Source organism: Oncorhynchus masou, chromosome 15 (assembly GCF_036934945.1).
Source record: "Oncorhynchus masou masou isolate Uvic2021 chromosome 15, UVic_Omas_1.1, whole genome shotgun sequence".
Taxonomy (NCBI): domain Eukaryota; kingdom Metazoa; phylum Chordata; class Actinopteri; order Salmoniformes; family Salmonidae; genus Oncorhynchus; species Oncorhynchus masou.
The window spans coordinates 11268029-11293851 of record NC_088226.1 but is presented as its reverse complement, the minus strand read 5'-3'; the positions used below and the strand labels follow the sequence as shown (position 1 = coordinate 11293851).

The following is a 25823-nucleotide window of genomic DNA, read 5'->3' as shown; positions in this document are numbered from 1 at the left end:
GCTTTGCGTCTTCGTACAACCGCTGTGGAGTAATCATTGAAGAATGAGACCTTTGGACCTTTTATGTTGACTACCATCAGAGCCGATGTTTCTAGCCGCATCCATGACGCGCTGCTTGTTGTGGAACTTTATAACCACCGGCCGTGGGCGCTGATTGGGACCGGGTATCGGTGCTTGAGAGCGATGGGCTCTGTCCAGCTTCACCCGACCAGCCTTAGTGTCCATTTGTAGGTAGCCAGGAATCCATTCCTCAAAGAATTTTACTGAACGTGTCCCTTCAGATTTTTTCCGGGAGTCCCACAACACGAATATTGCATCTGTGTCCTCGATTATCCAAGTTGTTAATGTGCTCCGCCATTTCGCGTACCTGTTTCTCAAGTGCTTTTATCTTAGCGTCCATAGATGTAGTTGAAGTTTCCACTGCAGCAATTCTTCCCTCCGCCTCAACAACACGTTCCACAACCCTCTGTATTTCAGCTGAATGGCCTGCTATTGCTTCCAAGACCTATCAGTCATCTTTTGAATAATCAAGTCCATTGTGCCAGGATCCGCAATGGTGTTAGCTTCGCTAACGTTAGCTAGCTCCTCATGCACATCCACAGGGGTGGTGGTTTTGGTCGACTTCTTAGTAGTTCTATTGGGCATGTTGTCCGAGATTTTTGCGAAATAGTCATCAAGACTCATTATATGGTAACTTATTTAGCCAATTCTACCACTTTTTCAAGCTAGGAGATTAATGTAAGAATATAAATTTACGAGAGCCCGCTGAAACACCTCTCTACGGCGCCATTTTGTCCCCCCGTTTGTGAATGGTTTAATCGTTGCTATGGGAACGACATCTTCAACGCACGTTCTAATGAACTCGCACACCGAATCAGCGTAATCGTCAATGTTGTTGTCTGACGCAATACGAAACATCCCAGTCCACGTGATGGAAGCAGTCTTGGAGTGTGGAATCAGATTGGTCGGACCAGCGTTGGACAGACCTCAGCGTGGGAGCTTCTTGTTTTAGTTTCTGTCTGTAGGCAGGGATCAACAAAATTAAGTCGTGGTCAGCTTTTCCGAAAGGAGGGCGGGGCAGGGCCTTATATGCGTCGTGGAAGTTAGAATAGCAATGATCCAAGGTTTTGCCAGCCCTGGTTGCGCAATTGATATGCTGATACAATTTAGGGAGTCTTGTTTTCAGATTAGCCTTGTTAAAATCCCCAGCTACAATGAATTTAGCCTCAGGATGTATGGATTCCAGTTTGCAAAGAGTCAATTAAAGTTTGTTCAGAGCCATCGATGTGTCTGCTTGGGGGGGAATATATACGGCTGTGATTATAATCGAAGAGAATTCTCTTGGTAGATAATGCGGTCGACATTTGATTGAGGAATTCTAAAATCGGGTGAACAGAAGGATTTGAGTTCCTGTAAGTTGTGATCACGTCTCGTTAGCCATAAGGCATACGCCCCCGCCCCTCTTCTTACCAGAAAGATGTTTGTTTCTGTCGGCGCGATGCGTGGAGAAACCAGCAGGCTGCACCGACTCCGATAGTGTCTCTCCAGTGAGCCAAGTTTCCTTGAAGCAAAGTCTCTGATGTCCCTCTGGAATGCTACCCTTGCTCGGATTTCATCAACCTTGTTGTCAAGAGACTGGACATTGGCGATAACAATGCTAGGGAGTGGTGCACGATGTGCCCGTCTCCGGAGTCTGACCAGAAGACCGCCTCGTTTCCCTCTTTTTTTACGGAGTCGTTTTTTTGGGTCGCCGGCTGGGATCCATTCCGTTGTCCTGGGTGAAAGGCAGAACACAGGATCCGCTTCGCAAAAGTCATATTCTTGGTTGTACTGATGGTGAGTTGACGCTGCTCTTATATTCAGTAGTTCTTCTCGACTGTATGTAATGAAACCTAAGATGACCTGGGGTACTAATGTAAGAAAACAAAACTGCATAGTTCCCTAGGAACGCGAAGCGAGGCGGCCATCTGTCGGCGCCGGAAGTTGGTGTCGTGGGGTAATTGCAGTGGTGTCACAACAACACAAATTAAGAGTACAGGTTATTGTATGGGACAGTAGACAAATGTTTTTGAGAAAGATCTGTTAAAACCTCTGGGATATGTGAGATGCTAGCGTCCCACCTGGCCAAAAGCCAGTGAAAATACAGAGCACCAAATTCAAATAAATTACTATAAAAATCTAACTTTCATGAAATCGCACATGTAAGATAACAAATTAAAGCTACACCTGTTGTGAATCCAGCCAACATGTCGGATTTCAAAAGGGCTTTTCGGCGAAAGCAAACACTGCTAATATGAGGATAGCACCTCCTTAAACAAAGAAGCATATTTCAACCCTGCAGGTGCGACAACGCAGAAATAAAAATATAATGCATGCCTTACCTTTGACAAGCTTCTTTTGTCGACACTCCCATTAATGTCCCATTAACTCTTGAAACTACCCATCCCGGATCCGGGAGAATTGTCATCAACTACACTAATTAGCATAGCGCAACGGTCAAAAAATATTACTAGACAATATTCTTTCATGAAATCACAAGTGAAATAGTGAAACACCCTGTCATCTCAGATTTTGAAATTATGCTTGACAGCCAAAGCAAGACAAGCGTTTGTAAGTTTATCGATAGCATAGCATTATGTCCAGCTAGCAGCAGGAAGCTTGGTCACAAATCAGAAAAGCAATCAAATTAACCGTTAACCTTTGATCTTCAGATGTTTTCACTGACGAGACTCCCAGTTCGACAGCAAATGTACCTTTTGTTCCATAAAGATTATTTTTTATACCCAAAATACCACCGTTTGTTTGTCACGTTATGTTGAAATCCACCGGAAATAGAGGTCACGACAACGCCGAAAAAACATTCCAAATAGACAAACATGGCAAACGTTTTTTTATAATCAATCCTCAAGGTGTTTTTCAAATATCTATTCGGTAACATATCAACCGAGACAATTGGCTTTTCAGTAGGAGCGAGAGGGAAAATGGCTACCTCCGTCTTTTACACAAAAATCACTGAGCCCTCAGCTGGCCATTTACGCAATGTAGTCGTTTACGCTCATTCTTCAACATAAAGGCGTGAAACTACGTCAAAATGCTGAAGACACCTTAGGGAATACGTAGAAAAAGGAATCTGGTTATCCCTTTCAATGGCCAATAGGGGTGCATAGGAACACAACGGTTTCAAAATTTCGCCTGCAATATCAGTTCTGTTATACTCAGACAATATTTTGACAGTTTTGGAAACTTTAGAGTTTTCTATCCTAAGCTGTCAATTATATGCATATTCTAGCATTTGGTCCTGAGAAATAGGCGGTTTACTTTGGGAAAGTTATTTTTCCAAAAATAAAAAGTGCCCCCTAGTTTCAAGAGGTTAATGTAAATAATCAATAAAATTGAAGACTGGATGATCTGTGTACAATACAGGAGGAAAATAAACTGTAGCTAGCTTTCTGGTCACCCGCCTCTAACAGTACACTTGAAGTGACCCTCGTTCTGAACAGGGCTACTTCATTACACAAAGGAATACCCTCAACCAATTTCTGAAGACTGACATCCAGTGGAAGTGGTAGGAACTGCAAGAAGGTCCCTTAGAAATCTGGATTCCCAATGGAAAACACATTAAAAAGAGTGACCTCAAAATACAAAACAAAGATCTGAAGGGTTTTGCCTGCTAAATAAGTTCTGTTATACTCAGACATGATTCAAACAGTTTTAGAAATGTCAGTGTTTTCTATCCAAATCTACTATTAATAATATGCATATCTTCTGGGGATGAGTAACAGGCAGTTGAATTTGGGCATGCATTTCATCCGGATGTGAAAATACTACCCCCTGTCACCAAGAAGTTAAGGGATAAAGCTAATGAATGGAAGATCATTTGATGTAAATCTAATTGTATTGATTTGGGAGGGGTGGGTCCCAAGAGATTCTGGTGCAAAAATGGGGTCCCTTCTGAAAGTTTCAGTACCACTGCCTTGCATAGGCATGTTCTCCATTGGGGACAACTAGACAAATCCTAGTGTTGGCAAATTCAACATCAGCTTTTCATTGTTTTATTTATTTAAAAAAAAATCTCCCCTTACATTAACATTTTCTTGTGTGCTTAGTGTGAAGGCAGCCAGTCCAGTGAAGCGTCCTCACAGGAAGGAGGACGTGGATGAGGAGTTGTACCCAGAGTACTACAGGAAGCATTCAGACTATATCAAGGGCTCCAACCTGGATGCCCCTGAGCCCTTCAGAGTGGGACGCATCAAGGAGATCTTCTGCCACAGACGCAGCAACGGGAAGGCTGACGTGTCTGAAGTCAAACTGCGCTTGTACAAGTTCTACAGGTGAGCACCCAAGTCAAATGTCATGGTAGAACTGCAAAAATGGACCCCTTGGATCCATGTCAAATTGAGTGACTTTTGTACAATGAGAATTTTGGCCGAAAATGAATCTCTTCACTGTAAGGGATGTGAACTGGTGCCAATACGTGCATGTCTGTATTTTGTGGTTTTACTGTACTCTTAATGTTCACCCTCTGTCAGGCCTGAAAACACTCACAAGGGGGCGAAGGCAGGTTACCACACAGACATCAACCAGCTGTACTGGAGTGACGAGGAAGTGACAGTCAACATGTCAGAGGTGTTGGGCCGGTGTCGTGTGGAGTACGGAGAGGACCTGAATGAGACTGTTCAGGACTTCTCCTCAGGTGGACCTGACCGATTCTACTTCCTTGAGGTGAGGCTGGACCTGATGAGAAGCAATTGAGCAACTTTAGCATGCAAGAATAATATGTGAAGTTAAGTAGCTGAAATGCTTGTTCAACAAAGTTTGCTCAAGATGGTAATATCGGTCTCCTTCTAACTCAAAGGCTTATAATGCCAAGTCCAAGAGCTTTGAGGACCCACCCAACCATGCCCGCTCTGCTGTGAACAAGGGCAAGGGGAAAGGGAAGGGCAAAGGTAACTACTCTCCTCTGGTACTTATTGCCATTCACATAGTTCTCTCCTTTTGAAATGTCCTCGTGCCTATTCGAGGTTTAGGCTTGTCATGAGGCTTCTCTGACTACTATTGTAACTATGGCTCCAAACCCCTGTCCTCCAGGTAAAGGGAAGTCGTCTTTTGCTCAGGAGCCTCCAGACCAGGAGCCTCAGGACCCCAAGGTGCCCAAGCTGCGTACCCTGGATGTGTTCTCTGGCTGCGGTGGGCTCTCGGAAGGCTTCCACCAAGCTGGTTAGTAGTTTCTTCACTTCAACAGCTTGGAAAATGTCCAAGTTGTAGGTGACCGAGGGAACTTATTTTAATATACAGGGAGAATTTCTTACAAGAGTGAAGTTAAGTGTTTGTCAGGCCACATAGTGACTGCAATTTGTTGCTCCTACCTGTCAGGTATCGCTGAGACTCTGTGGGCCATTGAGATGTGGGACCCAGCAGCCCAGGCCTTCAGACTGAACAACCCGGGCACCACAGTGTTTACAGAGGACTGCAATGTGCTGCTAAAGCTGGTGATGTCTGGAGAGAAGACCAACTCCCTGGGCCAGCGGCTGCCCCAGAAGGGAGACGTGGAGATGCTGTGTGGAGGCCCTCCCTGTCAAGGCTTCAGCGGCATGAACCGCTTTAACTCCAGAACCTACTCCAAATTCAAAAACTCTCTGGTGGTGTCTTATCTCAGGTCAGTTAAACATGTAGGAGTATATTATTGATCTGTCCAAGTACAGAAGCTCTAGTCTAAGTGGTTACTGTGTAGTTGTATACTTTTCCCCTAACGTGTATTCTCCTATAGTTACTGCGACTACTACAGACCCAAGTTCTTCCTGCTTGAGAACGTGAGGAACTTTGTCTCCTTCAAAAGCTCCATGGTGCTGAAACTGACTCTGCGCTGTCTTGTCCGCATGGGCTATCAGTGCACATTCGGAGTCCTTCAGGTGAGTTATTAGTTAACTTAAGCTGGCATGTGTCTTTCTGATTTATGAATCCAATAGTCTGCAGTATAATGCAATTTTAGTTATGGTGCTACATGTTGTGAAAGTCACCTCTGCTGTCCACTTCCCAGGCTGGGCAGTACGGTGTGGCTCAGACGCGGCGCAGGGCCATCATCCTGGCGGCCGCGCCTGGGGAGAAGCTTCCTCGCTACCCAGAGCCCCTGCATGTGTTCGCTCCCCGGGCATGCTCTCTCAACGTGGTGGTGGACGATAAGAAATATTTCAGCAACGTCACACGGTAACCAGCCACCAGTCAATGTAAACGCGTGTTGTATAGCTTGTGATGTGAAGGATGAGGGTTGTCTAGTTTCTGATTGTTCCTTCCTGTTTCAGAGGTAATGGCGGTGTGTACAGGACCATCACAGTCAGGGACACCATGTCTGACCTGCCAGAGATCCGTAACGGAGCGTCTGCTCTGGAGATCTCCTACAACGGAGAGCCCCAGTCCTGGTTCCAAAGGCAGATCAGAGGCACACAGTACCAGCCCATCCTCAAAGACCACATCTGCAAGGTACAGCTGCTGCCTCATAGTTACAATCACCTGGTGGCTCAGCATTAACTTGTTAGAACAGCCAAAGGTGTGGCTCGGCCTTCTCTTGGATAATTTAGTCAGCTAATAAACTTCAGTGCAGCTTAGTGAAAAGCTGTTTTGGTTTTTACAGAAGCAGAGAGCACCACACTTGGAGAGCAAATTTGTAGTGCCTCTGCTTGCGGTGTTGGTTAAATTCATGGTGTGTGATGACTGTCTACATGAGTGTATCAAAACAGGAATGGATCATCTCGGAAGTAGAACTAGGAGTAGAAAGTGTTGCTTCTCAATGGAATTATGCAATGCCCCATATATGCACTGAGAACAGTTTGTTTCAGGGAAAGCCATCCAAGTCCCTCTTTTGTTCCCAGGACTTGAGTGCCCTTGTAGCTGCCCGTATGAGGCACATCCCCCTGGCGCCTGGCTCTGACTGGAGGGACCTGCCCAACATCGAGGTCCGGCTGAGGGACGGGACCTCATCCAAGAAGCTCCGCTACACCCACCCTGACAAGAAGAATGGTCGCAGCAGCTCTGGAGCACTGAGGGGTGTTTGTACATGTTCAGGAGGTACTAAATTTCATGGATATTTAGGCCATACAAATGTTATGAAATGCTTAATGGATTTAAAAAATATATAAATGTTTTAATACAACAGCAACCGTATCAGTTTAACCTCTTGGCTAAAACAGTGGGTGCTTGGAGTGTTCATGACTCTGACAAATAGTCTTAACATGTTCATTTTTATAGCACTTTCGGGTCAGATGGCCAATATAATTTGGATGGCAAATCCAAGGTTGTTGTAATGCTGTCTGTAGATATGTTCTTATTGCCATCCTGTCCTCTAGGGGTGCCCTGTGACCCTGCTGACAGGCAGTTCAACACACTGATCCCCTGGTGTTTGCCCCACACGGGGAACCGCCACAACCATTGGGCTGGCCTCTACGGCAGGCTGGAGTGGGACGGCTTCTTCAGCACCACCGTTACCAACCCTGAGCCCATGGGCAAGCAGGTAAAATCTAATACTGTACCAGTTCTATTGGAATTGATGAATGGCCAGGACCATTTCACCTCAGGACACAGCCATGTAATAACATGTACAGTGGTTGTAAATACTAGTCTATAGAAATGTATTGGGGTCCCTTTCCTGCAGAGCTGTAATGTTGGATGCTTTGGGTACTAAAATGTCCCGTCATGTGTCAGGGTCGTGTCCTGCATCCAGAGCAGCACCGAGTGGTCAGTGTGAGGGAGTGTGCGCGCTCTCAGGGCTTCCCTGATACCTACCGCTTCTTCGGAAACGTTCTGGACAAACACAGACAGGTACTGGACTTGGTCTCTCCATCTGGAATTCAATCCCCTCCCAGAAAATGCCTTTGAGTGACACTGTCCCCCCCCAAAAAAAAATCAGGTTGGCAACGCTGTTCCTCCACCACTCTCCAGAGCCATTGGACTAGAGATCAAGAAGTGTGTCCTAGAGCGGATCAAGGAGCATGACGATACAAAAGAGAATGAGAAAGGTTAGGCCTGCTCAAAGTGCATTCTATTCTGTATTAGCTACCGCTGCTCATTTGGGCGAATTACTGATAGTGGCTTTAATGTGGATGGGAAGCATGTCATCAGTATCCATATGATGTCATTTTTTTCCCTCAGAGAACGGGAAGCAGGAAGAGAACCTCAAGCAGGAGAAGATGGTGTCAGACTAGTGCCCAGCCCTATTCCAATACCCTTTCCACTGAGTCATCAAATTCCCTGGAGCTCCTGAAGCCCACCAAGCCACAGGAGATCCTCATATTTTAAATGAGCTGGCCAGTCTGCAGTACCATTCCATGTTTATGATTTTCTAAATGTGATTTTAACTGTATTTGCAAATATCTGCTTGGAACGTGAATTGTATGTAGTTTTTATATGTTGTAATATTTCAAATAAAGCTCTTATTAAATGGTGTCATCTTGGCCTTCAGTGCAGCAAAAATCAGTGCATACAGTAACTGGTGACGCTTATGTTGAATCGATCAGATTCTAGTAAACAGGTTCCCATGTAGAATGGTCAAATGTTGTCCCAATACACCCCCAAGTTTGTATTCCATGAAAAGGTTCTGTAGAGACATACCAGGATTTACGTAGTCAGAATCAGCCTTTATTCAGAGCCACATTTTACTACATGAATGAAATGGAATCGCCATCTCAGTTGTTTGATGGTCTGGGAGGGAAAAGATGGTTGAATAAAGTCAGTAAATGAATCCAATGCAATTTAGTGTAGATTCTAAACAGCCACTGATAAAGCTTTCAATGCATATGGAATCTATAGTTCCTGATGAGTGCTCCATCTGACATGAATCGTTCATCACAAGTCCAACAATACTCACTTGGCCCATTCCACATTGAGGATAAGATGATCGTATCCAAATCCTGACACTCCTGCGATGGCTCTGGCTGCATCCTCCCTGCGGTGGAAACTGATGAAGGCAAAGCCCTGAAGGACAAACAATTTCAGAATAAACCAACCAGTTGAACTTCTGAAAGACCTGTAAATGCTCCCACAATTGTCAATTACTCCATTAACTTGCTGGTGCATGTATACACTACTTCTAAACTAGTAACCATTTGAACTTCTGCTGCTCTCACCTTTGACTGGCCTGTGTTTTTGTCCTTGGCCAGGTAGATCCTGGAAATTGAGCCGAACGGCCTGAAGAGCTCCTGCAGATCCGTCTCACGGGTGTCCTCAGACAGGTTGGTCACACGGATGGTGGCGTTGTCATCAGCTGTGGAAGGATACACACTTGTTAGTCGGTTTGTGTTCTCACCCCCAGCCGTTTAGGCATCTTACCAAAATGCCTGGCTTTGTTGGAATTCCTCAAATGAAATCAAGAGGACAAATGTTTTATATCTCTGCTTAGACTGCTCCATGCTGAACCAGGACCATGAGTGTTGGTTTGGTGACTCCATAGACTAATATGCTCCTTATTCTAGAATAGTTGAATCATACGTACATGCACCACGGCGATTGGGTTGCATGGACTCTCCTCTACGTGTGCTGCCGTCCCTCAGGCTGGGGGGCACATACTTCCCTGTTTTGCTCCCTGCAGCTGGTGCGGCAGGCTCAGGCTCGTCTGAAACAAAGTTTAAAAAAATATCCATCAGTGATGTCAATTTAACAAAATCATTAACCACAATCATGACTACATTTACAGCACAATATAACTTCTAAGCTATGGGCAATTATGACAATACCTCCTGCAGTCTTCGTCGGGTCTCCAGTGGACAGGCCCAGCTGCTCGGCCAGCTCCTTCTGCATGGGACCCAGAGTGTCCTTGTAGGGGCAGCGGGTGGTCCAATGGTCTCCTTTACAGATTCGACAGGACACTATCTTCTGTCCCTTCAGCTTGTTCATGGGGTCCTCTTCCACATCTTGGGCATTCAGGTCCTGAGAGAAGGATTCAGGTTATTACATGTCATCACTGATTTATACCGGAACTAAAAGGCGACAATGAATAAGGATCATATAACTACATCATACAAAAACATATTGTTGGATTGTTGTGACTGAAGAGGAGATCTGATGGCTCAAAGAGAACAATACTAGATCAGCTTCTATCACTGGCTCCTTACCTCTTTGCTAGAGATGAACACCATAAAGACATCATCACTGACTGTGGTATCAGCAACATTAGGACCTGGTGGGTCATACTCTGAGTTGCCAAACTTCTTCCAGTTCTGATTGGAGGGGATAAAAAAACAATGTTAAGTCAAATCAAAATACCTTCAATTTTTTAACACTTTACACACATGGGAATTGGCCTATATGGACAGGACTAAATTGAACTGTGAATAAGGATATGCATGACCATGGCAGCAACTGAAAGAAAACACTTTGGAGATTATGGGGAAATGATCAGACTAAAGGTGATGACAACAGTTCACCTGACACATGACTGAATCCAAACATTACACTGTTGATTTTATGTGCATTTAAAATGTACTGTACTTTGACACATTTGTTGATAACAAAATCTGAAAATATTCTGGATAGATTCAGTAACAAAGAATATGTGTGGAACATTTTGGGTAGGTGCAACAAAGAACAGAAAATGATGAGGGTTTGAGTGAGGCCTAACTTGTGTTTTCAAGTGGCCACACCTCTCCAAAGTGTGAACAGTTCTTAAGCAATTTTAATGCACTTTTATGACTTGAAGAAGATTCTTCAGCTGTAATGTGCTTTTTTGAGCTCTCCTATCTGTGCCATTGAGGAACTAGAGGAAGCACACTTGCAGTTACTTTGTTTGGAACACCGCCCTGCATCCCTGCCTCAACCCAATTACTGTTGGTGTTTATGCAATACAAAAACGGTCCATTATAAATCCCAATCTGGGTCAGATGGGCATCATTTAAAAGCTTGTTCTATTGCCAACATGACTAGCTAAATTATAAAATATGATCTTAATGTTAGGCTTTCACAAGGCAACTCAGAGAAGCCAATCGAAATTTGTGTCATGAATGCATTCAGATGTGTATTCAGCGGCAAATCTTCACAATACCCAACAACCAAACTCAGGTAAAGATGTTTTTGACCTAGACTTGGCACTCCGGTACCGCTTGCTGTGTGGTAGCAGAGAGAACAGTCTATAACTAGGGTGGTTGGAGTCCTTGGCAATTTTATGGGTGTATCAGAGGAAGGCCCTAAAAATTGTCAAAGACTCCAGCCACCCCAGTCATAGACTGTTCTCTCTGCTACCACACAGCAAGCAGTACCGGAGCGCCAAGTCTAGGTCAAAAATGCTTCTTAACAGCTTCCATCCCCAAGCCATAAGACTCTTGAACAGTTAATCAAATGGCTACCTGGACTATTTGCATTATCCATACCCCACCCCCCATTTTTACACTGCTGCTACTCTGTTTATTATCCATGCATAGTCACTTTACCTCTACCTACATGTACATATTACCTCGACTAACCGGTGGCCCTGTACATCGACTCTGTACCGGAACCCCCTGTATATAGCCTCATTACTGTTATTTTATTGTTGCTCCTTGATTATTTGTTATATTTCTTTTTTTCTTATAACTGAATTGTTGGTTAATTGCTTGTAAGTAAGCACCTGTTGTATTTGGCACATGTGACAAATAAAATTAGATTTCTGTTCAGTATTGGGGGTGGGTGGGGGGGTGGGGGTATAATGCCATGTCATCTTGTAACTGTATATCAAACATTGTGATCATAGATGTTGACAATGTATATTAAATGAGTCTTAGGATATGGAAATGTGAAGTGCCCATTTGGCTTGCTTGTATGACATCAGTGGTATTTACTATAATCCGTAACATCTCATCTGTCACAAAACACATAGAGCCTCGTAACTTACAGCATTTCCCTCACTCAGACAAAACCATTCTAAAGTTACCCAATTAGCGGGATGGATGGAAGAAACTTCTTGTCACACGCAGTGCTCAAGTTCAGAACAGCTGTCAGTCAAAACCCATACAAAGCTGAGGAGGAGGAGACCCTGAGCTCTGATGTCATGTATAGCATGTTATTGTACAGCCACTGCCTCCAAATCTGCCATTTCCCATCCATATACAGGTACAAGTGTAAAGGGTTCATGTACAATCCTATCAAACTCAATACTGAGGTGTTGCGCAACAAATGTTAACAAATAAAATACTGACCTTTCTCCTGGCAACAGCTTTGGAGGCCTTCCTAGTCTCGATCTTGAAGGTGCGAATAATCTATAACAGAAATGACAAATGTTCATTTCTTGGTTAGTTACATCTGATTCAGACATCAGGGGCAGTAGACTATGTGGGAAGGAATCAAGAACCCCACTCTCCTATTTGGATGAGCATTAAAACAAAAAAAGTACCTTGAACTTCTTTCCATCCTCGTCGATCTTGTATTCCGTGATGGTTTTGACATTTCCTTTGACGGTTTCTTTTGGAGGGGGTAGGGTACCTGGTGGTGGTGATGACGACACACAAATGAGGTCCTGATAGTTAACAACAATATCGATACTGTCTGTTAAGTGGATTGTCTGCCTACCACCAACTACCCACCGTATGACGAGTAGACTTTGTTTCCCTGACAGACTAACGTTCGTTACTAGCTAGCCAACTAACGTTAGGGGGGGGGGGGGGTAGCCTTCTCCCTGACAAATCCCAAAAATTGTCGTACTGACCACGACGTGTGACAGAGAAACTAACGACTATAATGAAGAAAAAAAAATACACGTGGAAATCGCCTGGTTTAGCTAGCAAGTTAATGCTAGCCAGCTTCTTACCTTCGTCTCCCTCCTCTTCAACCTGATCGGCCCAACTGGGCTTGGAACTAGAAAGAAGGATTCACACACAGTGTTTGAGAATTCAAAGACATGATATATACGATAATCATTATATTTGTATTGAAGAACTCACTCGTCGTATTCAATCGACGGCATTCTGTCTGTGCGCGCAGCGGCCAGAGAACAAGGAAAAATACACGAGCGACACAAACTAAAAAGCTTACCAAATAGGATAGCTAGTGCCACCAACGGGTATGGAGGCTACTTAATGCAACTTAAACGATAGGGCACAAAATCTTATTCGATGAGGTTTATCGGCGGTTGGCAACCAATTAACCAATACATCCCTGCAGTTCAGTTGATAACCATTGCTATAATTGCTAAAAATCCAATCTTACTGAAACATATATCACCTGGCCTATCCCTCTGTACTGGTACAGATCTACAATTTACACCACTCCTCTCCGGATCCCTTCCCCTTGACCCATCTTCCTCTAATTCCTTCCCTGCCTGGGAGAACACAGCAACTCCCAACCATCCAGGAAAAGTTTGGTGACAAACAATTTTATTTTATTTAACTAGGCATGTCAGTTAAGAACAATTTCTTATTTTCAATAACGGCCTAGGAACAGTGGGTTAAGTGCCTGTTCAGGGGCAGAACGACAGGTTTGTACTTTGTCAGCTCGGAGGATTTGAACTTGCAACCTTCCGGTTACTAGTCCAACGCTCTAACCACTAAGCTACCCTGCCGCCCCACAATGCATTTTCCAGCATGATGGAGCACCTTACACAAAGGCAAAAGTGATAACTTAGTGGCTCAGGGAACAAAACATCAATATTTTGGGCCCATGGCAAGGTAACCCCCCAGAGCTTAATCCCATTGAGAACTTGTGGTCAATCCTCAAGAGGCGGGTGGACAAACAAAAACCCACAAATTCTGACAACCTCCAAGCATTGATTATGCAAGAATGGGCTGCCATCAGTCAGGATGTGGCCCAGAAGTTAATTGACAGCATGCCAGGGTGGATTGCATGGGGTCTTGAAAAAGAAGGGTTGACTCTTTGCATCAACTTCATGTAATTGTAAATAAAAGCCTTTGACACTTATGAAATGCTTGTAATTATACTTCAGTATTCCATAGTAACATCTGACAAAAATATCTAAAGACACTGAAGCAGCAAACTTTGTGGAAATTAATATTTGTGTCATTCTCAAAACTTTTGGCCACGCCTGTACAGTGGAAGTCGGAAGTTTACATATACTTAGTGTCGTGACGTTGTATTAGTTAATGTGACGACTGTTGTTCATCGAATGATTAAAGTTTCTAATTGCGTGATGAACTGAATCAAGCAATTATTAACTCATTAACCTGGGGCACTGTCACGTTCTGACCTTTATTTCTTTTGTTTTGTCATTATTTAGCATGGTCAGGACGTGAGTTGGGGTGGGCAGTCTATGTTTGTTTTTCTATGATTTGGGTATTTCTATGTTTCGGCCTAGTATGGTTCTCAATCAGAGGCAGGTGTCATTAGTTGTCTCTGATTGAGAATCATACTTAGGTAGCCTGGGTTTCACTGTGTGTTTGTGGGTGTTTGTTTCCGTGTCTGTGTTTTTCACCACAAGGTACTGTTTTGGGTTTCGTTCATTTCACGTCTTTTGTTTTTGTATTCAGTTGTTCATGTGGACATTTTCGTATTAAAAGAACCATGGACACTTACCACGCCGCATATTGGTCCTCTGATCCTTTTCGCCTCTCCTCTTTGGAAGAAGAAGAGGAGGAAATCCCTTACAGAAACACCCACCTGCCAAGGACCAAGCGGCGTGGTAAAAGACAGCGACGACAGCAGCAGCAGAAACAACAGCGGCCAGCATCACAGGATTACACAACTTGGGAGGAGATAGACGGGTGGGCGGTCGACCCAGGGAGAGTGCCGGAGCCCGCCTGGGATTCGATGGAGCAATGCGAGGAAGGTTACAGGAGAATGAGGTTGGCGAAGCCAGCACGGCAGTGCGACAGGTACGAGAGGCAGCCCCCAAATATTTTTGGGGGGACACACGAGGTGTGGGGCAAAGCCAGGTAGCAGACCTGAGCTCACTCCTCGTGCTTATTATAAGCAGCTCGTTACTGGTCAGACACCGTGTTATGCGGTTAAGCGCACGGTGTTGCCAGTACGTGCCCATAGCCCGGTACACTATAGGGCAGCCCCCCGAGAGTGTCATGCGAGCGTGGGCATCCAGCCAGGGCGTATGGTGCCTGCTCAGCGTGTCTGGCCGCTGGTACGCCGTTTCGGGCCAGGGTATCCTGCGCCAGCTCTGCGTGCTGTGTCTCCTGGGCGCTGGGAGGGTGCAGTGCGTCCTCTGCCTGCGCTCCGCTCGTGCCGGGCAAATGTGGGAGTGGAGCCTAAGGGAGAGGTGCGCGTAGTAGGCACTAGATCTCCCGTGCTTACCCACAGCCGGTTCAACCTGTGCCTGCACTCTGGACGGTCCGGGCTAGAGTAGTTGTCCAGCCTGGGGAAGTGGTGCCAAGGCTGCAAAAGAGCTCAGGTGCACCCCGAGGCACCCCTCTGTCCCGAGCTGCCCCTCTGTCCAGTGGGGTCATTTAGTAGGGTCACCGTGGTTAGAAAGCCACGGAGGCGGACAATAAGGCGGACTAAGACGATGGTGAAGTGGGGTCCGCGTCCCGCGCCAGAGCCACCATCGCGGACAGACGCCCACCCAGACCCTCCCCTATAGGTTAAGGTTTTGCGGCCGGAGTCCGCACCTTTGGGGGAGGGGGTACTGTCACGTTCTGACCTTTATTTCCTTTGTTTTGTCATTATTTAGTATGGTCAGGGCGTGAGTTAGGGTGGGCAGTCTGTTTGTTTTTCTATGATTTGGGTATTTCTATGTTTCGGCCTAGTATGGTTCCGCAAAACATTCTCTTTGATTTGGATATTTTCCATACAATGTATACACATCAAACATCTACTAGGAAAACTCTTCACATTACAACGTTTTCGTAATAACTTCATCTATTAACCTTTAATAACAAAACAAAAATGACATACATTTTCATATTCCATCTATCGTCATGACCACCATTGTGGCTGACGGAAACCATTGTTCCAAAGTCCTTTTATTTAATGTTTAATGTTCTGAGGCTGGTTCTCCATAGTAACAGGACAAAGGAATTTGTCTGTGGCCTGAGATTTAACAGGGACGTGAGGGGTCATAAAACCCCCCACATCTTCAGACCCCTAGATCTCTCCTCCTCTGTTGGGGTTGAGAGATAATCTGTAGGGTTGTGGTCTCCTATAACCTGACCTGGTCAGGACAGTCATGACATTAGGTTGGAGTCATTAAAACTCAATTTTCAACCACTCCACAAATGTCTTGTTAACAGTTTTGGCAAGTCGGTTAGGACATCTACTTTGTGCATGACACAAGTAATTTATCCAACAATTGTTAACAGACAGATTATTTCACTTATGAGTCACTGTATCACAATTCCAGTGGGTCAGAAGTTTACATACACAAAGTTGACTGTGCCTTTAAACAGCTTGGAAAATTCCAGAAAAATATGTAATGGCTTTAGAAGCTTCTGAAAGTCCAATTGACATCATTTGAGTCAATTGGAGGTGTATCTGTGGATGTATTTCATGGCCTACCTTCAAACTCAGTGCCTCTTTGCTTAACATCACAAGAAAATCAAAAGAAATCAGCCAAGACCTCAGAAAAAAAATTGTAGACCTCCACAAGTCTGGTTCATCCTTGGGAGCAATTTCCAAAAGCTTGAAGGTACCATGTTCATCTGTACAAACAATAGTAAGCAAGTATAAACACCATGGGACCATGCAGCCGTCACACCTCTCAGGAGGAGATGTTTTCTGTCTCCTAGAGATTAACGTACTTTGGTGTGAAAAATGCAAATCAATCCCAGAACAACAGCAAAGGACCTTGTAAAGATATGGGAGGAAACAGGTACAACAGTATCTATATCCACAGTAAAACAAGTCCTATATCAACATAACCCGAAAGGCCGCTCCGCAAGGAAGATAGCCACTGCTCCAAAACCGCCATAAAAAGCCAGACTACAGTTTGCAACTGCAATCATACTTTTTGGAGAAATGTCCTCTGGTCTGATGAAACAACAATAGAACTGTTTGGCCATCATGACCATCGTTATGTTTGGAGGAAAAAGGGGGAGGCTTGCAAGCCGAAGAACACCATCCCAACCATGAAGCACGGGGGTGGCAGCATCATGTTGTGGGGGTGCTTTGCTGCAGGAGGGACTGGTGCACTTCACAAAATAGATGGCATCATGAGGGAGGAACATTATGTGGATATAGTGAAGCAACATCTCAAGACATCAGTCAGGAAGTTAAAGCTTGGTTGCAAATGGGTCTTCCAAATGGACAATGACCCCAAGCATACTTCCAAAGTTGTGGCAAAAGGGCTTAAGGACAACACAGTCAAGATATTGGAGTGGCCATCACAAAGCCCTGACCTCAATCATATTGAAAATTTGTGGGCAGAACTGAAAAAGCGTGTGTGAGCAAGGAGGCCTACAAACCTGACTCAGTTAAACCAGCTATGTCAAGAGGAATGGGCCTAAATTCACCAAGCTTGTGGAATGCTACCTGAAATATTTGACCCAAGTTAAACAATTTAAAGGCATTGCTACCGAATACTAATTGAGGGTATCTAAACTTCTGACCCATTGGGAATGTGATGAAAGAAATAAAAGCTGAAATAAATCATTCTCTCTACTATTATTCTGACATTTCACATTCTTAAAATAAAGTGGTAATCCTAACTGAGCTAAGACAGGGACTTTTTACTAGAATTTGTCAGGAATTCTGAAAAACTGAGTTTAAATATATTTGGTGTATGTAAACTTCCAACTTCAACTGTATATTTTTTAATTTAACCCTGCAAGTCAGTTAAGAACAAATTCTTATTTACAATGACAGCCTACACCAGCCAAACCCTGACGACGCTGGTTCCAATTGCCCGCAGCCCTATGGGACACCCAATCATGGCCGGTTGTGATACAACCTGATTTGAACCAGGGTGTCTGTATTGACGCCTCTCGCACTAATAAGATGCAATGCCTTCGACTGCTGCACCACTCGGGAACCAATGAGCATTTAGAGAACGAACCACCCAGTTTACAATTATACATTTTACTAACAAATGTTTTGTTTGAGTTGTAAACATTTATGTGACACATAAATGCCAAAATAACACGCTAAACGTATATATATATATATATATAACATTTTTTTATTTTACTAAACAGGTGGAGCTTCCTGCCTGAATGACAGGTCGCCATTGCGCCTCCGATACTTCGCCCTGTTTCACTTCCCTTTCCCCTCCTGTCTTCATCCTGCATACAACTCACTCTGCTTACACTTTCTACCATTCCTCTTTAACAAACCATCTCCCTTTTCCCCGCCATTTTTAACCGACTTAAGCTCACCCTATTTCTCCCTCTCTTTTAGACCTCATCTGCCTCACGTTTTCCCTCCATTCCTCCTTCCTCCAAGTATACATCACCTTATGATAATACTGCACTTCTCACATTCATCTTGTTCTTGCCCTCTCAAGAGACGCCATTTAACCGGCTGTCACAATCTCCATACAATCAGCATGAACCCCTCGGGATGTAACGCTCAACAGTGCATCCCACTTCTAAAGCAGCTGCATCTTCTTGATGTTCCTCTTTATCAATAGCTACAGCGACTATTTTCCATTTCAAACTAGCATGCTTTTCCATCCACTGTCTCCTAGGGCACACAATGGTTGTTATAATAACTTTTTATCTCGTGCTTTTGGTGTTAATATATTTCTCATCATGTGAAAACTGTAAATTATTATGTTGTAATGTAGCTACATTTCAAATAGTTATTTTGAATATATTCAAATTCTATTATCTGATACTGTAATAATGAAAATACAAGAGGGCATAGTTTAGACATCATGAAAAGAAACATGACCATCAAAAACATCTTACATCAGAACATTGGAAGGAAGTGCATATAGCTGCAGTTATTTACAGATATGTCATCAACTGTGTGTAACACTTGCTTATCAGAAACACCATAAGTGCAAGCATCCAAAGACCAGAGAGAGCATCATTTTGTTCATGTATTATTCATTGCCATATCTGCTGAGCTCCTTCCACAGCAGGCCACTCGGATGTTATCAAACACAGCCATGTAGAGCAGTGGATGGATGCACATGTTCAGTGTAGCCAGTCCCTTGGACACCTGGTAGGCCTTGTACACCCAGTCGCAGACAGGGCCAAGTTCGTCAACATTGCGGAAGAAATAGTAGCTCTGGAGGAGGTGATAAGGCACAAAGGAAATGGCATACATCACAACCACTGCAAACACCATCAGGGCCACCTTCCGTTTCTCCAGGGAGGTTATATTCACATTCCTCCACACCGCCCTCAACACTGCGCAGTATGATGCAAATGTGACCAGGAAGGGAATAAAACACCCAGCCACAGACAGAAAGACTTTGTAAAACAAGTGAGTGTATGCAACTGCATCACTGTTGGTGCAATAGGAGTAGGATACACAACGGGTTTTGTTGATTCCCTCTGGACATGTGGAGGCAAACTTCAGCACAGGACAGGAGATGGCTGTCACAAAGATCCAGATGACGACACTGGCAGCCTTGGCTTTGGCTGGGTTCACATGGTTCCGGCTGAAGAAGGGGTACACAATGGCCACATAGCGGTTCACACTGATACCCATGATGAAGTAGATACTGACATACAGGTTGCAGGTGAAGAGGAAGCGTTCTATCTTACAGACCGCCACCCCAAACAGCCAGTTCTTGTCCTGCATGTAGTAGACTATGAGCAGGGGCAGGGTGAGGACATAGAGCAGGTCACTGATGGCCAGGTTACAGGACAGCACCACACCAGTGTGCCAGTTGTTCCTCTCCCTGGTCGCCAAGAGTCTCAGGGCAAACAGGTTACCAACCAACGCCACACAGAACTCAACACCATACATTGAAGGCAATAACTGCACTTGGAACTTGTCACCATGACAAGAAGAGTTGTAATCCATAATGTTTGTGTATTGATTTCTGTGGGAGATTAGAAAATAGGAGGGGAAAAGGCTGTGCAAACGGGCTCCCAATAGTGGTATTTGTTCATCTCTGTGGAAGGAAAAGGATAAATATATTCATTATATTCTGAAGTGGAGAACCATTCTTTTATGCAGTTCATCCTGATCCCCTAAGGGGAACTTTGCACTGTGCCAGCCAATACATCAGTCATAACAGTTCATAACATCAATCAGTATCATTCTGTCGCAATACATGGAATAAATTGCTAGTATTAGTAGTGGTTTAAGATACCTTCAGAGCTGTTGTCTTATCAGAAATATACATCTGTGGTCAAAAATAAATAAAAACACACTGCAGTTCTCCATACTAATGTTGTGCAATGGATAGGAAATAATAATCTAAAATACCATGGACCAAGGTTGTGTAAATCTTAAACCAACAGAATGTCTGTCCAAAACACCCCATGGAGCCTAAAACAAGTTCCATATAGTTTCTCTCTAAGAAAAGCCACAAGACCGTTTCTGATGTTACTTCTCCAGTCTATTCAACAAGACACAAACACCAGAAGTATGCACCAGTATTCAAAAACAGGTGGTCAATTATAAACGGTTCACATTTACTCCATTTCTGTCCTTACACTTTACATATATTTAAATGTATAATGGCAATGACCTCAGAATAAAGGCAGATTAGTACTTACTCATTGACAGACAGATAAAGGCTACATTTCCTGGGGTAGACGTTCAGAGACCAGTAGAACTTCCTATGATAGGTTAGTTACATGTACAAAGATTTAAAGCAGTCACTTCCCTTTCTGAACTTCCACCCCCCCAAATCAACACCTTTGTAGGCATTTTCAAGAAATGTGACCAACACTGCATGGCCCTTGTTCTATTTGTAGCACAGTACCAAATGAAAAGGTGATCACTCTATGGAACTCCATTTGGACAGCTTATTTTACCTCGGAAGAACAGAAGTTTGAGTGAACATCTGTCATCAGTACCTGAGAATTTGGCGGAGTCCAAACAAACTTTATGCAAATGTGGATCATCAGGGACAGAAATCTATGACTCATAGCATACGTATCGGTGAATCGATGTAACATATGAATTACGAGTGAGTGTAATCAATGTGTAATAACACCATAAAAAAATAATGAACGTGTTAAATTATGTGACGTGGAGTCATATTCAGGTCGATTGGTCAAGAAGCTTTTTTGACACAAGTCAAATAGTGTTATTTTACGTGTATCTTTTTGACACGCAAAGACCCAAACGGCGTTCCATACTCAAGTCTCGTGTGCATCAGCCTCGGCTCCAGTTTACGGTCACGCTTTGAAGTGAAAGCAGAGACTACATGAGTCGGCCCCAAGATAAAAAGGCTACACACAACTGAGCTGTACCTTGTATTCAGCCATTTATTTGCCAATGCTTATAATATTTTTTATAAACATGTTCACAAGGCACAAAATTACATCATTGCATTTTCATCCAGTCCTCCAGCTGACTTGTGGCGATACCAATGTCCTTTCATGAAGGAATACATTCCTCTGTTCATGTTGATCAGAAACTGCAGTGACCACAAGCGTGAGTCCATACTGCCACCTGATGTTTTACCAGGGTAGAGCGCTCAGCGCGCATCAATCCAGGGTTATGAAGCTCAGCTCTTCCCCTTCCTCTGTTTGAAGCCCTCCTTCGGCCCTCTAGGACCCTTCTTGAAACCACCAGGACGAGGTTTGCCCTTAAACTTAGAACCCCTATCACCCCCAAATTTACTGCCCCCCTCAAACTTCGCTCCAAATCTTTTATCCCTGTCACCAAATTTCTTTCCTCCCAACCTTTTGTCTCCTGGTGACATCTTTCCAAAAGATTTGCCCCCATCCCCAAATCTCTTTCCTGCCCACGTCACCCCCCATTCGGTCTCTGGGTTTCCCTCTCGGACCGGACCTATGAGGTGACTTGGAACCATATTTGTTTTTCTTGTCGTCGCCAGAGAACGGTTTCCTCTTCTTGAAGGGTCCTCCTGAGGGCCTTTCAGGTCTTTGCCTCCTCTTGGCTGCAGGGAACATATCTAGATGGGAGGGAGAAAAATAAATATAGAAGTTGATTTTGTCTGCCAAAGTAGCACAAAAATATAGTACAACAAAACACAAACTTTAGAGACTTGTTTCAGTACTGAAAGAGTACATACCTTCATCTGGCTCCTCCCCTACAGCCACGTCGTCAGATTCAACAACCGGGGGCCTGTTATCCTGGTTCCCGGGATCCTCCACTTCAGGGTCATGCTCTTCCTCCTCCTGGCGCTTCCTCTTGATGCCTGCCATGCTTCATTTCCTGACATTACAGAAACAAACATCACTGTTCCACTCCAACTCAGGTGGAATGAATAGCAGTTACAATGTGCTATAACACTCACTTGTTCTCCTCCCGTAACACTTTCTTTTGGGAAACATCCTGCTCTTGTTTTTTCTTCCGTTCCTGCTTTTCTTTCATCGGCGCCTCTTTTCGGATCAGGATCTCCTGAAGCTCTTCCTCAGTCTTGGAGACTTCAGAAAAGACATTCAGAGTGCCTGTACCAGCATTTCACCATGACCAATCAACAGAAACACCCAGTCTCAGTGGATGTGTCAGCAAGCGTACTTTTTTGTTGTTGAAATATCACAGGTAATCGTTGTTATCTTTTCATCATGTACATCCCATGGACAGCTAAATAAACATGAAACTGACAGGTGTACTTACTGACTGCATGGTAGAGAATGTTCCCCTCTCCCATTCCCTCCTCGATCTTCACCAGCTGCATGGTGATGCATGGGCCAATCTGAAGAGAAAACAAACTGATGCTGTAAAACCCTACCAGAAACGGCTGACAATGTCACGTCAGTAGGATCAACCGCTGAAGGCACCATGGTGATAAATGTCAGGATGTGTCAGTAAGCGTTTACTTTTGTGAAATATCACAGGTAATCATAGATATCTTTTCATCATGTACACCCCATGGACAGAAAATGACAAGACAAACTGATGCTATAAACCTAGCATTTATAGTCACTGCCAACACAGGAGTAGACAATTCTATAGAAACACTGGTTACAATGTAATATCAGTAAGATCAGCCACTAAGTCACCATGGTAATCACCTCAGTCAGTATAACAGCGCTCTGTTGAGACGCCATGTTACCACGCCCGGAGTAGATCTGTGGCAGTTCCGTTATATTGTGATCTCCATCTTGCTCTGCTTCACTTTCTGAAAGATTAGCCCCTCTGAAAGAAAGTTAGTAGGGTAAGAGAACACATAACAGCTGGCCAAATCAGAATGACTTTGTAGGTAGATCACTTCACAGCCAGCATAGACAAGGTAGTATCACCCAAATAACATTGTGAAACAGCTCAAATTCATCAAAGCAACAGTGACAACCCAAACACATGCAGATGGACCAGATAGATCAAGTACAGCAGGAGATACTCTGCAGTCTGATAGGACTGACAGACGGGGCTCTTACTTCATCAGCAGCTCACTGATGTCCTCAAACTTGCTCATGTTGGGGAACTTTTCCTGCACCAGCTTCTTCACTCCTCTACTCATGCCCACAGGGACTACCTTCAGGCTGCTGCAGAGGGGGATAGGGAGAAGGACAAGGATGAGTGTGGACTGAACCATTTAGTCAGCTACTGGCGGGGATTCTGCATGATGGGTGCATCAGTGCATTTACTTTGAATATACATCACTAAACAGTCAAATCACAATCTGTCATCCTCTGAGCCCAAGCAGTCTTCCTATAGAGTAACCAAGCCACCTTGAATTAAAACGAGTGCACAAAACATCCTGTATACGTACTAACGGCGAAATTCAATTTCTTGAGACACTGGATCGTAGTTCAGCAAAGTACATCTCTTTATGGCGTTGAGGGCTACCTACAAGAAGCAAACCTGTTAAAATGCATACTAATCTGATTCTCATCAATACAATAAGAGGATAAAAAGATTGTGGGATATCAGAAAGCGTTTACTTTTGAGTGATCGTCACAGATAATCAGAAGACTGTACTATCATCATATTTCACAAATCCCCAATAAAGCAAAAATCCAGGTAGTGGTGCCTTTGACATACCTTGTGCACATTAATGGAAGGGAACATGTTTTGGAACATGGTGGCCATAAGTTTGACATGCATGCCCTCCGAGCCAAAGTTATTGAGGACCAGCAGTGGATGTGTGAACTGCTGTTCATGCATTCTGTGCCTCTTCAGTGACGAGACCACATCTTTAATAAGGGAGTACCTAAAACGATTAAAAACATATTCAGGAAAAGCAATTGAAGCCCAAACCCCTATATTTGCTTGTTTCTAGTATTGGGGCTCATCAGTGCGTTTACTTTGAACATATATCACCGAACAGTCACGTCAAAATCTGTCATCCTTTGAGCCAATCTCTTCCAGTAAGTCATATGGGTTTGTGTACTCACTTTGGTCACCTGGAAATGGAGCATAGGCAGCTGAGCAAGCCTCTGGAAAGAGAAAAAAATTACTCATACACTTGCTAATTTGCCATTAGGATCTAGTAAACAGCCCAACTGTAGATATTGATGCATCAGTGATAAACATCTTAATCATGAATTCAGATATTCTCATTACTCATCATCTGCACCAGCAATTGGAATAACTAAGGAGGTGGCTAACACAGCATATATACTTCATTGATCAATTGTGATAAATCATAAAGCTATTCCCTTTGCCTGCCTTTGAAAAGGCCAAGGTTTCACAGCACCTGCAGTGTCTACTGTTAAAGCCCCTCGTGGTACAGTAACGCAACAGGTGTTGCAAAATGTTGTCTGTTGCAAAATAAACTGTTTACGCCAAACAATACCCATTAAGGGTAATATTTTTTTTTTTTACAAAACATACTTTTTGACAAGAAAAATATGAGTTTCTACAAAATCAAATATGTTACTCCCTGTTTAATTTGCTTCAGTTTGGTTCTTCAACAGTAAAACGGTTTCAATAATGAATACACCTCTGGTGTTTGCAGACATATTTACCATGTTGACTCTGCTGGGCGTCTTGGTGAAGATCATGAAGTGTGTCACTCCCAGTGGCCCTGCTTCAGCCACAAAGCCCTTCAGCACATTCTTCTTCCTCACCTGTCAATCACAAGCAGGCAAGACCTCAAATGCAATCCATTATGAGCCAAGACACACTTCCATGTATAAACTCAGAACAGTGATTGAAAGTTTTATAAAAATTAACACATATTAAGTAACAAATGTGGCATGCAGTAACGTCATTTTGATTCAAGTCAGTTATAAATACCTGCTTTGAGTTTCATGACATGAACAAACGGACCTTAAGGGATTCTGCAGTGAAGGGCTCCACGACGCGCCGCATGTTCTCCACTAGCTGACCGACATTCTTGCCGACTTGGCCACCGTGAAACACGAAGGAGTGAGGGACCGCACCGAACACCTCTTCCGCCACATGGTTCGCACTCAAACGTGACTTCTTCTGGTTTTTGGTCTGACATTGAATTAACACGTTCGTTTAAATTGGCACGATACTTCGCTATGTTACAAGCTAACGCCGTTGTGGATGTAATCAGTTACAAATATTTTAATCATTGTTCAGATATTCTCATAAAAACATCATTTTCATCCACCTAACTACACATGCAGATGAGACAATATTAAATATAGTTATCAGTAACTTTATTCAGTTTACAATAATCGTGTCAATAACTAGATAGCTAACGTTATTTAGAAAACTTTAGCTAGCTAACGTTAGCCAACATCTACTTAACCGCTTACCTTTGACTTTCCCATAATGGCAGTTTAACAAAACACTATAATATAGTCAATAATATAAAACGTCGCTAATGAACCTAACTATCTAAATGTAAAAAGCGAGCAAGCTCCATTATGCCTCTCTGAGTCATTTCAATCAGATACTGCTCTTCAACCACGTGGATCTCACTGCGCCGGCGCGGTGTGTGTCACATTGAAAAACGT

The 25823-nt window shown here is 43.8% G+C and overlaps 2 protein-coding genes and 1 pseudogene across 2 annotated transcripts in view; 1 reads left to right on the top strand and 2 right to left on the bottom strand.

Annotated features, from left to right (window-relative positions):
- LOC135555600 (DNA (cytosine-5)-methyltransferase 1-like) overlaps positions 1–8436 on the top strand; it is a 28908-nt gene extending 20472 nt beyond the window's left edge. The window contains 13 exon segments of the mRNA XM_064988180.1: positions 4107–4331; positions 4530–4722; positions 4856–4946; positions 5089–5217; positions 5374–5656; positions 5768–5909; positions 6038–6204; positions 6300–6477; positions 6867–7062; positions 7341–7504; positions 7696–7812; positions 7901–8009; positions 8143–8436. Coding sequence (XP_064844252.1) covers positions 4107–4331; positions 4530–4722; positions 4856–4946; positions 5089–5217; positions 5374–5656; positions 5768–5909; positions 6038–6204; positions 6300–6477; positions 6867–7062; positions 7341–7504; positions 7696–7812; positions 7901–8009; positions 8143–8195 — 2047 coding nt within the window. The 3' untranslated portion in view covers positions 8196–8436.
- Positions 8437–8601: 165 nt separating this feature from the next.
- On the bottom strand, positions 8602–12969 carry LOC135555601 (eukaryotic translation initiation factor 3 subunit G-like). Its single transcript, XM_064988181.1, has 10 exons — positions 12897–12969; positions 12764–12810; positions 12350–12438; positions 12156–12215; positions 10101–10205; positions 9723–9915; positions 9482–9601; positions 9117–9253; positions 8858–8964; positions 8602–8691 (listed from the first exon to the last, which is right to left on the bottom strand). Exons 1-10 carry the CDS (start codon positions 12917–12919, stop codon positions 8676–8678), a joined length of 897 nt encoding a protein of 298 aa, XP_064844253.1. The 5' UTR covers positions 12920–12969; the 3' UTR covers positions 8602–8675.
- Positions 12970–15864: 2895 nt separating this feature from the next.
- Positions 15865–25787, bottom strand: LOC135555248 (suppressor of SWI4 1 homolog; annotated as a pseudogene).
- Positions 25788–25823: the final 36 nt, after the last annotated feature.